General features: G+C 43.9%; 1 protein-coding gene across 2 annotated transcripts; it reads right to left on the bottom strand.

Moving 5' to 3' along the window:
- Positions 1-3,666: 3,666 nt before the first annotated feature.
- On the bottom strand, positions 3,667-16,357 carry LOC126418740 (uncharacterized). 2 transcript variants are annotated; one of them, XM_050085658.1, is made up of 5 exons: positions 16,270-16,357; positions 6,091-6,600; positions 5,262-5,358; positions 3,837-4,025; positions 3,667-3,785 (listed from the first exon to the last, which is right to left on the bottom strand). In XM_050085658.1, the coding sequence occupies exons 1-5, from the start codon at positions 16,285-16,287 to the stop codon at positions 3,691-3,693; spliced, it is 909 nt and encodes a 302-aa protein (XP_049941615.1). In that variant the 5' UTR covers positions 16,288-16,357; the 3' UTR covers positions 3,667-3,690. The 2 variants fall into 2 exon arrangements, with proteins under 2 accessions (XP_049941615.1, XP_049941614.1); XM_050085657.1 differs by having other exon boundaries at positions 3,676-4,025.
- Positions 16,358-16,741: the final 384 nt, after the last annotated feature.

Below are 16,741 nucleotides of genomic sequence, written 5' to 3'. Positions count from 1 at the left end.
CAGGTTCTGTGATGGTGCAGAAGAAGATGGGATGAAGAAGAAGAATTGGAAACTTTCTAAATCATCTGCATACACACTATACATACGGAGATAGTTGGAAAATGTGGAAATTTGTGGTAAGGTCTTATGGGACCAAACTGCTGAGGTCATCGGTCCCTAAGCCTATACACTATTTAATCTAACTTAAACTAACCTTCGCTATGGACAACACACACACCCATGCCCAAGGGAGGACTCGGACCTCCGATAGGGGAGTTACATGGACCATGACAAGGCTCCTCAGACGACATGGCGGAGATAGTTCATGATGTCTTTATACACAGCTTGAACACACAGCAACCCATGGTTCAGTCTTCCCAGCACAAGGGATAGCACCGTACATAAGCTGAACACGTTTGTGGTGAAGTGTTGCAGAGAAACGGATCAACGTCCTGATCTCACCTTGAGTGTCACACCATTGTGCAATAATGCTATATATAGCGTCATGCCCAAACAGTAAATGTCCAGAAATAGAGAATACTCGGCTGGTTGATGTGGTGATCTGCTTGACACATTTCATCCCATTCCAAATCCGTAAACAGTACTTTAACACTTCCCGATGCACAATCTCCAACACAACATGCCAGCCACTGTCCACTGATGCTTCTATGGGAATATTTAAGCGCTTTGAACCACTAGCTGTTAAATTATAGGCTGAAATGAAAAGCAGAAGTGCACTAGGAGGATTCAGCAGCTTCTCATCCACCACATCAATACTCTGCCATTGCAGTAACACCAGTGTTATGAGATGGTGCATGTGTTGGGGTCTAGCACAGTTCTCCAGAGGCGACATCCGTATTTGTCGGTTTTAACGTGCTGACCATTTCCACTAGAGGATCATATGCCCCTGCATGTCCTTGAGAGCTGGACGTCATCTCCAGAGACCAAAAGAGGAAGAAAAGTTACATGTGTAATAAAGCAACTACAGGCAGAGAGAGGGATGAAGATGTATTATTAAGCAAGAAGTACTTACCCTTCCGCTTCTCCCTAATCTGCTGGGAATCACTGCATCCTCTCCAATGTTGACACTTCATGGTTCTTCTTCTTCCAAAAACTGACTGCAACTGAGACCGGTGAGCTACCGTGTCTGCCTTATGTCCCCTATATCACGATCATGAGTACCACAATTAATTTGTCAACCAATTTATTGACTTCAACAGTATACCTGGATCGACTTCCAGTCAGTCATTTGCATTGGAAGATGTTCTCAAATGCACCAGGATCCTGCAAGGGAAAAGCTGGAGCGGTTTCCTAGATAAACACTGCTTTGTTCACAGTCTGAACCAGACAAGGCCAGTGGCACATGCAGATGTAGCAGTGCCATGCGTCAGGAAGTAGCCACATGAGGAGGGCTAATACTGCGGGACAGCTGACGGTCCTTTATGTGGCAGCACAGAAACCGATCGAGATCGTGCACCACTTCCCCCAGCAGTGCGTGGTGCAGCCCAGTGATGGCCAGATATATTTAGCACAATCCATGTGAGTGTAACTATGTGTGGTGAGTGTTTCATGACGATATTCTTTACACTATTGGAGTAAGAAAAAGCGTCACAATTGTTTAAATATTTCACAGACTATCCAATAAAATGTTTAAATAAACAATATTCCACACACTGCAATCGATTTACCACCAGTCAATCAATATTTTCTAAAGGAGCAATATTAACCACAGAAAACTGTCCCACACAAAAGGATATCGATTTAATTAACTACTCAATCAGTTTGATTGAGGGGAATGGCGTTATTGAAATAACTCAGACCTCATCTGAAGCCACATGTTTTCAACGACAAAATATGCAAGTGGCACAACAGGTTAAGAGGAGGTACCTCAATTGAGCTATTTCATTTTTTCATCTGTTTAATTAATTAGTCAGTTAATTTGATATGAAAAGTGGGGCAGAGTTCCGGGAGGAAGGGAGGCTGTGGATTTCCCAGAGAGGAGGGTGATAAGGAAAAGCACACCAGAAACTGCATTCAAAACCGCGTGAAATTCAAGTAGTGCGTTCGTATCGGCAGGGTGGGAGGGGAGGGGGCAGGGGTGGGGATTTCCCAGAATCGGTGGCCTCATGCCAACTAGTGAAAACCCATGACGTTTTCAGCGGGAGGGAGGAGGGGATTAGTTGATCATTTAATTAATTTGATATCAATTTGTCCTCATACGAGCTTTATCCCACTACTCACAGGGAGGACACGTTACAATAAGTTTTGTGCAAGGTGAGTATTAAAATGTCTAAATGATTTTCACAAAACTGAAATGGTGACTGCAGTCTTGACATTCCTCCAGCGCAACTATGTAGAGAGGAAGCAATTTCTGAAGACAATCTTGAATGTGGACATGGGTGCAGTAGGTGTACTCTGAAACTAAGGAACAGCCCCATTCTTCCTATAAACCCAAAGAATTCAAGCACACGCTGTCGGAGTTCAAAATAATGGTTACAATTCCTTGCAATACCAAAGGAATTTTGACAATATATTTCGTGAGAGTAACACATGAAAATATTGTGATATCACATGATTATTATGAGACTCTTACGAAAGTTAGTCCAAAACAAGTAGTGAGGAATGATTACCAAAGACATCAATCTCCTTCAACGACAGGGCACGAACTCGTACTGTGAACTCGACGCCGCGCGGGATTAGCCGAGCGGTCTTAGGCGCTGCAGTCATGGATTGTGTGGCTGGTCCCGGCGGAGGTTCGAGTCCTCCCTCGGGCATGGGCGTGTGTGTTTGTCCTTAGGATAATTTAGGTTAAGTAGTGTGTAAGCTTAGGGACTGATAACCTTAGCAGTTAAGTCCCATAAGATTTCAAACACATTTGAACATTTTTTTGTGAACTCGACGAATAAAATATCAGACTTATTGGCTGGAAGATTTTTGAAGATAATCTCTATAATCTGCACTCGACACCAGTCGAGCTTTATCCCGTTTCCAAGATGAAAATGTGACTGGCTACTCAGCACTTCACATCCAGCGATGAGCTGAAGGACGCTGTCAATGACTGGCTAAAGCATCAGGTGGCAGCATTCTTTGGTGAAGAAATGGTGTTATAATATGACAAATGTCTGCATTTGTATGTTTATTGTGCGGAGAAGTTATGTCACTGTATGCGTACAGACTGTGAATAAACATTTTTATCTATTTTGAATAAGCAATAAAATCTTAATTTATGAACATCCTTCATACACAAGATATAATAGGTTTTCACTTTAGCTATTCCACTGAAATTAAGAGAAATTAGAAGTAGGGAGGAAATTGTGGTGCACCACACGAAACCAATCATAATACTGACGAATTAGAAAGAATTCCAGGGTGTTCACAGTTGCTTGCTTTTCTCTGTATGAAAGATCAACCAATAATTTGATGGAAAATGTTGTTAGTGACACGTCCAAGTATGGACACTTTCATTATCCAAAGGCACTTATTCAGAACCATCAGTATGGAGGGTCTCTCATCAATCTTTGTATCACTCACTATCAAGTTCCATGTAGTGGAATATGTTACAACACCAACTCTTATATCTTGGTTCGAGGTACACGATTGTGAGTAGAATAAAGCAGTAAATGTGCTAAAAACATTTATTTATACAAAAACATTAACAAACATACAAGAAGAATCTGTTTACAGAATGGTGTGGTCCAGGTACAGTGTCGATCAGTAGTGACCCCCATGGCCGCCGCCGCCGCCGCCTCCGTGACCTCCGTGACCACCACCACCGCCGCCGCCTCCGTGTCCGCCGCCTCCGTGACCTCCATGACCACCACCACCGCCGCCGCCTCCGTGTCCGCCGCCTCCGTAACCTCCGTGGCCGCCGCCGCCGCCTCCGTGATGGGATCCGCAGCCGTGGCAGCCGCTGTGGTAGCCGGAGTGGTCGTTGTGTCCTCCGCCAGCGGCGCCGCCGCTCACGTGAGCCTGGAAGCCGTGCTTGTTGTCCGCCTTGTACTTGACGACGCGCAAGTCGCCGCCCGGCTCCTTGATGTGGTACTCTCCTGCAGGAGTCACACAGAATGTACAGATTAGTGTGTGAACAATGTGGCTGTTTATGTGGGTACCACCAAAAGAACTGTTTCTAAACGTTTGGAAGAGCACAAGGGAAATTGTAGAAGAGGAGAAACGGAACGATCCGCTGTTGCGGAGCATGCTTTCCACCTAGGGAACCACAATATTCGTTTCGAGGAGACGCAAGTACTAGCGGCCACGAGCGGATACTACGAAAGGCTCTACAGGGAGGCAATCGAAATCGCTAAACACCCAAATAATTTCAACCGAAAGGAGGAGGGCGTCAAATTAAACGGTATATGGATGCCGGTGTTAAAGAAGATGTGTACCACCCGTCCACTACTGGATGATGGCAACGGCGATCGACGGCGACGGACAGCGGCCAATTGCACTGACGTTTTCAAAACACGTGACGTCACGCCGCGGCGCGGGGGCGCGCGGACACGGAATTTAGCGGCAGTCAGTAGCGAGCCAGTGTGTGTGTTGGACCTTCCATCAAGCTACGGACCCCCTTGAAGATGTCTCCCGCAGTCAGAGACGAAACGTTGGGAATCACCACAGAATTCATCAACCGACCACGGCATAACAGCCCGGATAATTATAATGGACATGATATTTCCGGCCGTGAAAGTTTACATTTTAGTATACGCATATCGACATTTACCACGTCACAAACAGTGCCCATACTGAGCAACTGTATTGTGAGGTAAGAGTTTGGAAAGGTGATCCATCCACTAATAAGTGTCTATTTTCTGTATGTCTTGTAGTTTTGACACAGTGACCTCCTGAAACCCTTGAGGTACTTAAGACTGACCCTGTACATAATTTACTCTGCAAGGCGATAGCTGGTCTCTGACATGAAGAGGATGGATACAGTTCGTCCCACAAGTTTTCAGCACTGTTCTCAACAGTTTGACTGTTTCACACGTATGCTTCAAGAAGAGACATAGCCCATTTGAATATACGGAGCCTTCGGCATCGTCGCAATATAAAAACATTAAATTTAGCTCCACTTTCTAATTCTTCACTGTCCAATATAATCACTCACGTAATAATTCTATAATGAAACTGAGTATCCCGAAACCGATTATGCGAATAAATAAAGAAAAAAGGTCCTACCATGGGCTGCGAAAGCGTTATAAATTTTCTTTGTAAATAATTTAAGCTGTGGACCCCTGCAGTCATCGCTAACATGAACAAAATTTATAGCGGTATCTGAAGCTTACCGATCACACTGTGTCCCTTTCTGTCCTCCTTATGTCCGTGGTGGTCTCCAGTGTGCTTGTCAGACACGTCGTAACCGTAGGTGTACAGTGGGTAGGCCTGTAAGGCAAACAACAGATCATGGTAAGCACAAGATGTGGCAAGAAGCAATAACAACTCAGGCAGCAGAAGAATGTACAAGGTTATCTAAATGACCAATCAACTGAGAAAATTTTCAGCTCATACAAAATGTTGCTTTATTACAATGTAACTCGTTCCAATCATGCTAGAAGAAAGAGAAAATAAACTGCAGGTAGTCTGACAAAAGCTTACAAACAAAACAGTACAGTAAAGATCAAAAGTAGGCAAATCACCCTAAAATCTACTAGCTATTGAACAGAAATAAGCTAAATTGTCTCACACATTGGAGATTTGTTCTAGAAGATTGTTATATACTCACTTCCATAACAGAAAATGATTCAAGTGATGAAAACCAACGCTTCACAGCTAGGTTTAAGTGACACATGTTAGTTCTATATTTTTCAGTATCATTTCTGGATACCTTACATGAATTCAAAATTACTAAAAATCTGTCATAGATATTCCCACATCACTTTAGTGCTTTATACTGAAATCTGCTACTCCTGTTTTACATACAAATCCTTATGAAACTGGGCCCACAATCTTTCATAGTCAAAAAATTATTTCACTCATCACTGTCTGCCAGTCACGTCATTGCATTGGTATCTATTTACAGTTGCAGTGTCTATGAGAAGACAATGGCAAACTAAACCAGATTTGTTGAATATAGCAGATTTGGATGGTATTACATCTTCTTTTAGATGTACTTACAACAAAGTCGGTGTAGTGTCCACCACCGCCGCCTCCATGGCCGCCACCTCCGTGCCCGCCGCCACCTCCGCCGTGACCGCCACCGTAGCCTCCGTGTCCGCCGCCACCGTAGCCTCCGTGACCGCCTCCGTGTCCGCCACCACCGTAGCCTCCGTGACCACCTCCGTGTCCGCCGCCACCACCACCGTGTCCTCCGTGTCCGCCACCGCCGCCGCCGCCCCCGTGACCTCCGTGTCCGCCGCCGCCTCCGCCGCCCCCGTGGCCACCGCTGCCGTGGACAGCCTCATGGGCTCCAGCTACCGGTCCGTGGAAGTAGGCGTGGGAGTGGGCGTAGCCGCCAGGTCCTCCGAGATGTTTTCCGTGACCACCTCCGCCGCCTCCGCCTCCGCCGTGGCCGCCACCTCCGCCGCCTCCGCCGTGGCCGCCGCCTCCGCCGCCTCCGTGGCCCCAAGGACGTGCCATACCATCCTGGCTCAGCACTGCCAATAGCAGGCCTGCTGCCACCAGTACCTGCACACCAAACAACAAGCTAGATAGTCCGCAGCTCGTGGTCGTGTGGTAGCGTTCTCACTTCCCACGCCCGGGTTCCCGGGTTCGATTCCCGGCGGGGTCAGGGATTTTCTCTGCCTCGTGATGACTGAGTGTTGTGTGACGTCCTTAAGTTAGTTAGGTTTAAGTAGTTCTAAGTTCTAGGGGACTGATGACCATAGATGTTAAGTCCCATAGTGCTCAGAGCCATTTGGACCATTTTTTGAACAAGCTAGAGTTCAGCTCTACTCCTCTGTGGTTCTCAGCTGAAAATCATTGCTGGCTGATTAAGTGGTCAGAAGCCTCGACTTTTATCTTTACCAGTAAATGCTCTATCCAGCGAAGAAATAACAAGAACATTCGCGGTTTAACTCATTTCTTTAATCTGCAGTATGAAACACTTCCAAAGTCCGCAGTTGGCAACCACATCCGCAAGAAAAGATTTGGTAGATGACGGCTTAAGGATAGAATATAGTTTATTACGACCTTCAGAGGACGTTATTTTCGTATGAATTGTCTAGTGCTGTCAATCACATAATTACCTTTCAGGAAGTTTCGTAACAGCCTATACTACTCTGGAGACTGAAAGAGACTTTCTTTTTGTGCAAAGCTATCATTTTCGCTTTTGTAATAAAAACACTAAACATAACTCACTGTTAATAAAGCTTACGTGTTTACCATTGCATTCCTATTAAGATCTAGAAAATCCAGTTAAATGACAGAAAGTTAAGAAAGGCAAGATTTCCTTGCAGAATTATACAACTAAACGCTAAAGCAATAATTCTTTGTTGACACTTCTGAACTACCACCGAATCGCCTAATGATGTTTGCCATCCTTCCCCGCTAAGAAGTTTTCATAGCTTCTGAATGTCTCGAAATGTGTGTCGTTACTGATCATCCGCCGACTAATCTGTGGCTTCTACTCTGTCTGAAACAACTGCCTGACCACTGCTACAGAGATGTTAATGTTTACTCAGCTCTCAATAAAGAGCGGGTAAGGATATACGGAAACAGATAAGTAGGTGACTCTGCGAAAAGATTTCTATTTGATTACAAAAATAGTACCTACGCTGAAATTTAATATTTATTCACTTAATTTCATTTGTGGGTAGTCCATCGGAGTTTCGACTGTTGTAATATCTGCAGCATGTTCATACTTCTATAAAACCAAAAGGTCAGCGAATCCTACAGATCTCTCAACAAGATGTGTAGATTAACCTTTATTGGAATAAAGCTACCTGTAGAGGTCTGATCTGATGAATAATGTCCTCATAGTATGCTCAAACAAAAATATAAAAACTGTACACATACGAATATCTGATCATAGCCTGTCATTACGTTATGCAGTACAAGTTATGAGATGCACCTTGACATGAAACTTTCTGAAAAGCTGAATCTGAGAAGCTGCCAGACACACTTAGAGACCTTTGGCAAGTGCTGGTATCAAGTGTGACTGTTGCAGTTTTGGTGGGCATGATAAGTGCCTGTTGCGTTTGTATTAACGATGTTGACGAAGGCCTGCTCTTGAATTGCACCAAAGAGGACACCGAGCATAACGTCCCTATCTGACGGATGCCAAACATCCATATCAGCTGGCAATAAGCTGTCTCTGGTCTCAGAAACACTAATGATTTAGGTGACATGTACAGAGGATGCAGAGTAATCTTCTCTCTGAACTGTAGATTAAAACTGATTGCTTCCATCCAGCAATGGACTGCAGTGGTCTGTGATCCCACAGGCCCTGACAAGAGGTCACTGAACTGAAGCAGATCCCCCATTAAGGGAACTTGTCATGTTTCCAACCTTGTGGAGAAGAAGGTAGAGAGCAGACCGAATGTCTCAAGGGGCAGCAATTAGAGACAGTGATGACCTGATTATTGGGCGCAAGTCTCTGTATTCTGCACTTCACGGTTCGGGAAAAGCTGTTCATTGTAACTAAGTTAATGTTACACTGTGCCTCTGATGAAGAAACTGTCTTGTTACAGTGTGGGTTTACCGTCTTCACGTTGTGGAGCAGCTAGGGCATTTCTAGAAAAATATGGTATCCCTAGCATATTTTACAGGCTAGTAGCTGTGCTGCCTGGATCTCCAACCCCACGCTTTTCTTCGATGTTGACCCAACAGAAAGAGATGTCAACTATCAAATTCTCTTTCACTATTAGTTAGGACCGCGCCGTTCCCAGAGACAGGGGGAGGGGTGGGGGGGGGGGGGTGTTTGGCATCGTGAGGAAACAACGAAATGATGGGACAGTATCATCTCCAAGGGTTCAAACCCAGAGAAAAATGGCAATCGGAACTCAATTCCCAGCCCAGTGCCAATATCTTCAAAATTTCAAGATCAGTTAGAATAAGAAATGAAGGTCAAATGACTTTAAACGACGATTGCTTTGTGAACTAAAATAAGAAAGCTTACTAGATACATACTAGATACAGTCTTTCTGCAAGCAGCGACTTCGACATCAGACAGCCAAAAGTAACCCAAATCTGTTCCAGACAGTAGCGAGTAGACATGTATAATATTGATTTGGAACCACAGCACAGTCTTGCGTTCTTTACTCGGCGGTACTGCAGGTGAAGAGGGTATGTCTGTGGCTGTTAAAGAGTTGTTAGCCTCAGTGCGAACTGAACCCATGCCTTAGCCATTCCAAGCAAGCCTCAATTCAACCAACCACCGAATTTCTCATATGTTATCATCATGTTTTTGTCGTAATGGGGTATGCAGCACACGGTACGAGAAGTGTTAGCTTCCACCTCAGCTGTTGCTGTGAATAACCTATTCGTGGTCTAGTAGAGCTTGAGCCTGACAGAAGGTCAGACAGTTTCATTCATTTTCTGACCAGTCAGTAATAAGAAAAATCTTGCAACAACATGATTGTGAAAGGACTCGTGAGTGTCTCTCGTGGCAAGACGAATTTCAGTGCGTCAACCAGCGGCCACTTGATACAGACCGGCGTACATCCAAGTGATCGCGACGCATTGGGCAGAGAGCCCATGATCTCCAGCGGTCTATTCTGTGCTCGGATTAGCAAGTAGAACATTATGGAACGTTGTGTATGGTATAATATTATGTTTCATTATGCTCTAAGGCGACTTTGTATATGGTCTTGCTAAAAGTGTATTTAACTATGGTCTTATTTTATTCAAGTTCGGAGTGTAGCTCGTGCCATGACAACTTGAATATTTCTCATTTTTGACATTATGAGGAGCGTCGATTGTGCATCAGAAAACGGAGTCTAAAACGGAATAAAGTCTAACATTTGTGACATTGTGTTCTGTCTGTGTTCAATAAAAGGATGAAAGCAGTCAAGGTAATTTGAAACACCTATCACTTGCATGGAGTGAGTATTATCGAGAAAGTCATGTTGTATTGTTTCAAGTGCTATCGTTTTGAAATAAATTAATCACAACGTTCAGGAAAACAAACAGGCCTTGATGAAGGACGTTTCTGCGATTTACTACTGTGGTCAATGACAGTGTCCCCAAAAATTGGTACGTGTGACGACCATTTACGCTTCCGGCGACACTTGCCTTCAGTAGTCATATTGAAGTTAAAAGAAAGGAAGGAGGATTACGATACATCTCGTCGAAGGCGTGATAGGACGCGAAGCAGAATCTAGAACTGGGAAGGATGGGGAGGGAATCCGTGTGTGCCCTTTCAAAGGACTGATCCTGGAATTTGCCATAACAGATTTATGGAAGTCACCGTAAACCGAAATCAGCGCCGCCTGATGGCGATTTAATGTAGCATATGGTAACTTCGTAAGGAGAAAATAGTGGATAAGCCATAACAAACATTATTTCAAACAATAGCCTGTATACGTCCACCAAATGCAATGTGATTGATATACATCTGGTGGGACAAAGAAGGTGTTTTGTGTTACGAGCTGCTTCACAGTAATGTGTCCTTCGCAGCGGACATTAGTTGCCAAAAAATGAGATGCTTTGCAGTTCCAGAGTAGTAAATGCGACCCTGGAAGACAGCACCAAGGAGCTTGGATGGCAACACGTTTTCGATAATGAGATCGAATATATTGTTGACAATTTCTCTAATATTTGTGTCTATTTTGTTCAATAACGTAACGGGTAACTATGTTAATATGGACTACCCTAATAGTACTGGTGTACATACAACGAATGGCTATCTTAATCAAACATGAAATCTTTTGTCATACTCAAGTAGCTTTACCGGACTGCAGCGTGAATACAACAATGTGGCTGCGAGAGTAGTTGCTGAACATATTTGACAGAGTTTTCCGTGATAGAGTTTCATTAACTGATTTGTATATTTTCAGTAGCAGTTACACAGTATTTTCTGTTTCTTACTCCTAGATCTACTGGTTACTGAAAGCATCGAGGCGTCTTCTGACGATAAAATTTCTAAAGATGTCGTTCCGAGTTCGACATAGCTGTTTGTAGTTCTGTCACAGAGGAGATGAACTGTTACGCTCGTGCCAATTTGGAACCGAGTTCTACTGCTTCTTACTCTTAACAATGTTTCGACATTTTCATGGAACAATACAAATAATTCGCAATGTAACAACGAGATCAGTGGTTGCGTAAAAGTAATCGCACCTATCGGTAAATAGATATTTGATAAGACGATCACACGCCAAAGTGGAATCCATTCAAAATTATTTACTGGTATACAATGATTATATTAAGTGAATCTTCCAAGATAATTCTCCGTCGTTCCAGGAAGTAACAGAACTATCACAGCGTCACCAGTCATGTTCTACTACGTTATCACGATCCTCTCATAGTCGATTATGTTCCTGCACGCAAAGTCTTTGTTGAGTGGACTAACAGTTTGGGAGTGCATCTTGTGCATCAGCGATGCATCGGCTTACTTAATTTTTCTACGAAGTCATGGGGAATATTCTAGTATTTATGGTGAGGGAGGAGAATGGAAAGTTGCACAGACCACGGCAATACATACAAAAGAAAATAAACGTAACTGAGTTACAGATATATTTCATTGATATCAACATGCAGCAGGATGTGTGAACAGATAAATACTTTGTTCTAAGTTATGAAATAGCCAGAAATATTGAAACCATTACTGTTGTGAGACACAGCTGGCACTTTATTCTCACGACGTATTGCGTACAGTGGCTCTCAAATTGATTCCGTATTTATGGAGTTCCAAAAAGGCTTTTGATATCATTCCTGACGAGCGGCTTCCAACCATACTGCTTTCCTATGGACTGTCGTCTCAGTTGTGCGACTGGATTCGCGATTTTCTGTCTGGAAGGTCACAGTTTGCAGTAACTGCAGGGACGTCACTTAGTGAAACGGAAGTGATGAATGTGATTCCGCAAGTAAAGTGATGTAGACCTTCTGGAATTTCTAGAGTATATTTAAACTATTTAGCAAACAACCAGAACATTTATCTTAGATTTGTGGCACGTAATGCCACATGAAAACCAAAACAATTCCGTTAAAGTTCGCTTGCACGATGAATCAGTCATAATTAAAGGTTGTCGATTCAATTAAATATCTAGGAGCTACAATCACAAACAACTGGGATTGGAACCATCGTATGGAAAATATTGTGGGGAAGGAAACCCGTTATTGGTAGAATACGTAGAAGTTGCAACAAATAAATTAAAGTGAGTGCCTACAATACACTTGTCCGTCCTCTTCGTGAGTGTTTCTGCGTGTTATGGGATCACTACGAGGTGGAAGTTAAGGAAGACATCGAAAAAGTTCGGAGAAGGGCAGATCGTTTTCTATTATCACGAAATAGGGGAGATTGTGTCACAGATATGGAAAACGAGTTAGGATGGAGATCATTGAAGCGTAGGCATTTGACAACGCGGCGAGGTGTTTTCGCTAAATTCCAATCGCCAACCCTCTCCGCTGAATGCTACGATATTTTGTTTGCCCTGGCAGACATAGGAGACATGAACATTGTGATAATACATCACTGCTTGCAAGGTAAGGTTTAGTTATTCAGTATTTCCGCAAGCTTTTTGAGAGTTAAAAAGTAGAGAAATTATGTGACAGTGGTTCAAGAAACCCCGTGCCGAGCACCTAATTGTTCAGAGTATTCATGTAGATGTGGATGCAGATGTCAAAGGCGGTGCAGCAGGAAGCAGGGAGGGATCTAGGAATGGATAGCCTGCAAAGTGAAAAGCCTGCAAAGTATTCCTTACTGAGGCGTATGTCACAATTCGTTTTATCTTAGGACAGGGAGAAATGGAAGGAATGTTTTCATAACGAATGCTGGATTATAGACAAGGAGATATAAAAGAATATGGACTCAGAGGTTTTCAGAGGAATGATAGAGGACAGTAAACAAAGTATGAATTAAACGAGAACGTATAGTTTCAATGAGAACCGCAAGATTTGTTTATAACTTTTTGGGAGAATGGAGCAAAAGGGCAATTGAGTTGATAATGTAAGACAGGCGAGAGAGAATGGACGAGAAACCAATAATGAATAAATGTAATAGAAAATCGTTTGCATAACTTTTGTAGTACAGAGGATGTATTACTGGATGGAGGGGAAGAGAGAATACTTTGAAAGCGTCCATCGAAACTGATTACTTTGTATCTAGACATGGTATAAACGAAATAAAAATAGAATATTTAACAAAGAGTACATCTAAAAGAAACTCAATTAAAAAGGTAAATCAAAGGAAAACTAACTCAAATTTTATTTATCTGTTGCCAAGCGATCTTCCACTGAGTAAAAATGAAGAAAAAGAAGACATAACAAAAACTTGTAAGGATTCTGATATTGTATCCAAAATCCGACTATTTTGCACTTCTGGCATGCGCCTTGGCATAGAATCTATAAGCGATTGGACATAACAGCCTGAAGAAGCAACTTCCTTCCTGACTTCAAGAGCGCAGTCCCAATGAGCGTCAGCTGTAGTTGGTCGGTTTCGTGGCCCGTTCTCTGTTAATGTTCTGTCGACCTCAGCCCCATGTTTTCCGCAGGGTTCATATTAGCCGCCCGCGGTATCCAGTCCATGACGTTGACGCCAATCGTGGAGAGCTGCTGCTGAACGAATGCAGACATGTGATTGGGAGAATGGTCCTCTTGCAATGTGAAGTTCCCTTCTCCGTACAGCATTCGCACTGACAGAAGCATCACATTTTCCAATATGTGGGCATATTGCACGCTCTCGAGAGTTTCTTCTATCCTGTGAAGAGCTCCTGCTCCTCTCGCAGAAATTCATCCCCAGCAGGAAACAGATAAACGCCCACTTCTTCTCGACATGGTTACACATTCGCGTCGATGACGAGTCCTTTGCTGCCCTTGGACCGTCGTTACTGGTGGAAAACATTTCCTCGTCAGTGAAAATGACGTTTTCCCACGACGCACTCGTAAGGACATCCGCAAACGCAAGCTGGTGTAAAACATTGTCTTCGCCGCGTTCTTGTTCCACAGCGGCTCATCGTGCGTGCAGTCCAGTGTCCCTCAGCCTTCGGCGAATTGTGTCAGTGGAGCCAGGGAAATTGGACTCCGGCCGCAACTTCTTTGCATACAGAAATGGATTTTCTCTGCTGTTAGTCACTAGTTCCCTGTCTTTCTGCTATGAGCTCACTCTCTTCCTGTCTAAGCCAGGAGGTCTGTTGATAGTGCCTCTTTCAAGGTAGTTCCTCCACCATCTCGTTGCAGTGGTATGAGGCACCCCATACCTTCTGCCAGTTTCTCTGATGGAACATCCGCCTTCTTCAACAAGAGCGACGACTCATCTCGAGTTTGTCTCTCCCAATGAGCAATTGCAGCAGACAGCCTGATGTGTATTTCTGCTTGCCGCTCTTATACTGATGCCAGGAGAGGACATAAACATTCTTATGTAAAAGTAGTGGCAGAGGCAGAGCCAGGCCCTGCAGCCGCTGCTGACCCACCACCGCTGGCTCACTCGCTTCGGTCTCGCCTCCGCACCGGCTGTAGGTGGTCGGCCATCCCATCAACCGCCCAACCTGGCTGGCCGGTAGCTCGCAAGCTACGGCCAGTACGGGCCCAGGGCACAAAGTCACGCTCACCCTTTGAAGGATCAAACATTTCATCTACCCTATGCAAGTCTGTAGTATATACTAAAGCAGCTAGAGCTACTTTGCTATAACATAAGCAGGCACATCTACTTTTGATGTTTTATTCAAATATTCAGTTAAAGAATACACTCATGGCAACCGTAGCTACCACAAAATATTTCAACTATAAGAGCTCTGGATTAGATCTCGGCTTAATAAAATACGTATTCTAGCAAGATAAGCTAGGGCATTGTAAAACTAAAAAGTTTTGGTGGCAACTTTGCCAAATGATTGTGTATACTAGCATATAATTAACATTTTGAGCATTTATTTACTTCTTTCCAGGTTCAGACATTTGGCTTCGTAAACTGGTGCTGGTGAACACTTCGATAATTTACGTCTCTTTACGCCTGTTCGAGTCTCGATCACACGCACAAACTTTGTTTGGTTAACATCATTGGGTTCAAATTCGGATAACAAACAACAACTTGTCATGTCATTTAATGAGTGTGATAAGATTTCTCCAGTGTCTCTTATTATAATGTAGTTTAATTTACAAGCGTTAGTGGCAGTCTCATATGTAATAACGTGTTTTCTAATATTTGTTTTATGACGGTATTACTTTATATCTGGACTGACTGCCATACCGATGTGGCAGTGCGGTCCAGGCGCTTCAGTCTGGAACCGCGTGACCGCTCCGGTCGCAGGTTCGAATCCTGCCTCGGGCATGGATGTGTGTGATGTCCTTAGGTTAGTTAGGTTTAAGTAGTTCTAAGTTCTAGGGGACTGATGACCTCAGAAGTTAAGTCCCATAGTGCTCAGAGCCATTTGAACCAATTTTTGACTGCCATAATGTGCAGTGTTCTCTTATGGTAACCAACGTGTATAGTCAGACGACTGCATCGCATAGGGGTTTCAACGATTAGAGAAACTGCAATACAGCTACGTTATGTTGCCTGCATTCAGCATAATCCCACTTTTTTGCTGAGAAGTGTACATATTTACGCAATTCTATGGGGCGTGATATCTACATGTCTCGACTGTAAATCGCTCTTTAGCTCTTAATATTGGAGGAGTGAAGAAATGAATGTTGGGAAACATGAGAAAGATATATCTGACCATGCATTCAACTAGGAAAGTATTCAAAACTGCAGAAATAATATCTGTGAGAGGTTTACTGATCAAAACCAATTTAGCTGAAAAGAGTCGTATAGAAAAATAAAGATTGCTAAATAATTGACAGATATGCGACTGTATCTCTGTACATCAATGCACCTGATGATGGCAAAGTAGTCCTTTGCTGAACCACTGCGCCCGTCGGGCATCGAGATCCGAACGTACATCCCTGAATTATTTTGTCATCTAAAGATCGCTGTCAGAGACTGCAGAAAACTGTGTAGCCATGGTTGGCTGTTAATAGAATTCTAAAACCTGGAATCCGTCTTATTCGCCTTTTAGCATCCCATAAAGAGAGAAGGACAGCGACAGAGTTATTCGAAATGACTACCGTTTATACAACGAGAGATTTTTTGTCAGTGGAGGAGAACTAGGGAGGGTTACGAACTGGGGGAGAAAATATTTATCACCATATTAAATGCGTTGAAAACAGGAGGTATGAAGTGTTTTTGTTGTTGCGAAACTTGAGACTTGCTGCGTTGCTTACCCTCGTCGTGCGGCCCATGTCACTCGCTACTCCTGCGGTGCTCGGCTTGCTGCTGGCAGCGGACACTTGGAGACTGGTGGCGACTCGGTGTCCAGCCGAGCGTTTTATACGGGCGGTCCTCTTCGGGAGACGGGGCGACGAATGCGGAATTCCGGCGATCGTGACGTCGGCTGGCGTCCAGCACGTCGCCACAAGGGGCAGCGACAGCTGCGCCGCGCCCAGCTCCGCCTGGGAAACGTCGGTTGGGCCCTTGCGACTCGGCTCAGCCCTGTCCACAGCTGCCATACTTTGCTGTCCCATCACCCCACAACGTCAGAAGCACCTTGAAGCACTTTGAACATAATGACTTCGTACGTATTAGCCGGAAGAGATTCCGAACACATAGATCCTGTGAACCCAATTTCTACTTTTCTCATACGACATACTGAAAGCCTTGATCAAGTCAGTCAGGTAGATGCACTCTTTCTCGTTT

The sequence above is a fragment of the Schistocerca serialis genome, chromosome 9 (assembly GCF_023864345.2).
Source record: "Schistocerca serialis cubense isolate TAMUIC-IGC-003099 chromosome 9, iqSchSeri2.2, whole genome shotgun sequence".
Classification (NCBI taxonomy): Eukaryota; Metazoa; Arthropoda; class Insecta; order Orthoptera; family Acrididae; genus Schistocerca; species Schistocerca serialis.
This window is presented reverse-complemented; position numbering and strand designations above follow the sequence as displayed.

Excerpts from the sequence above, each read along its gene's own strand:
- LOC126418740 (XM_050085657.1), bottom strand. Across the intron at positions 5,359-6,090 it reads GACACTACACCGACTTTGTT|GCCTACCCACTGTACACCTA; the intron begins GTAAGTACATCT and ends TTTGCCTTACAG. Across the intron at positions 4,026-5,261 it reads AAAGGGACACAGTGTGATCG|GAGAGTACCACATCAAGGAG; the intron begins GTAAGCTTCAGA and ends TGACTCCTGCAG.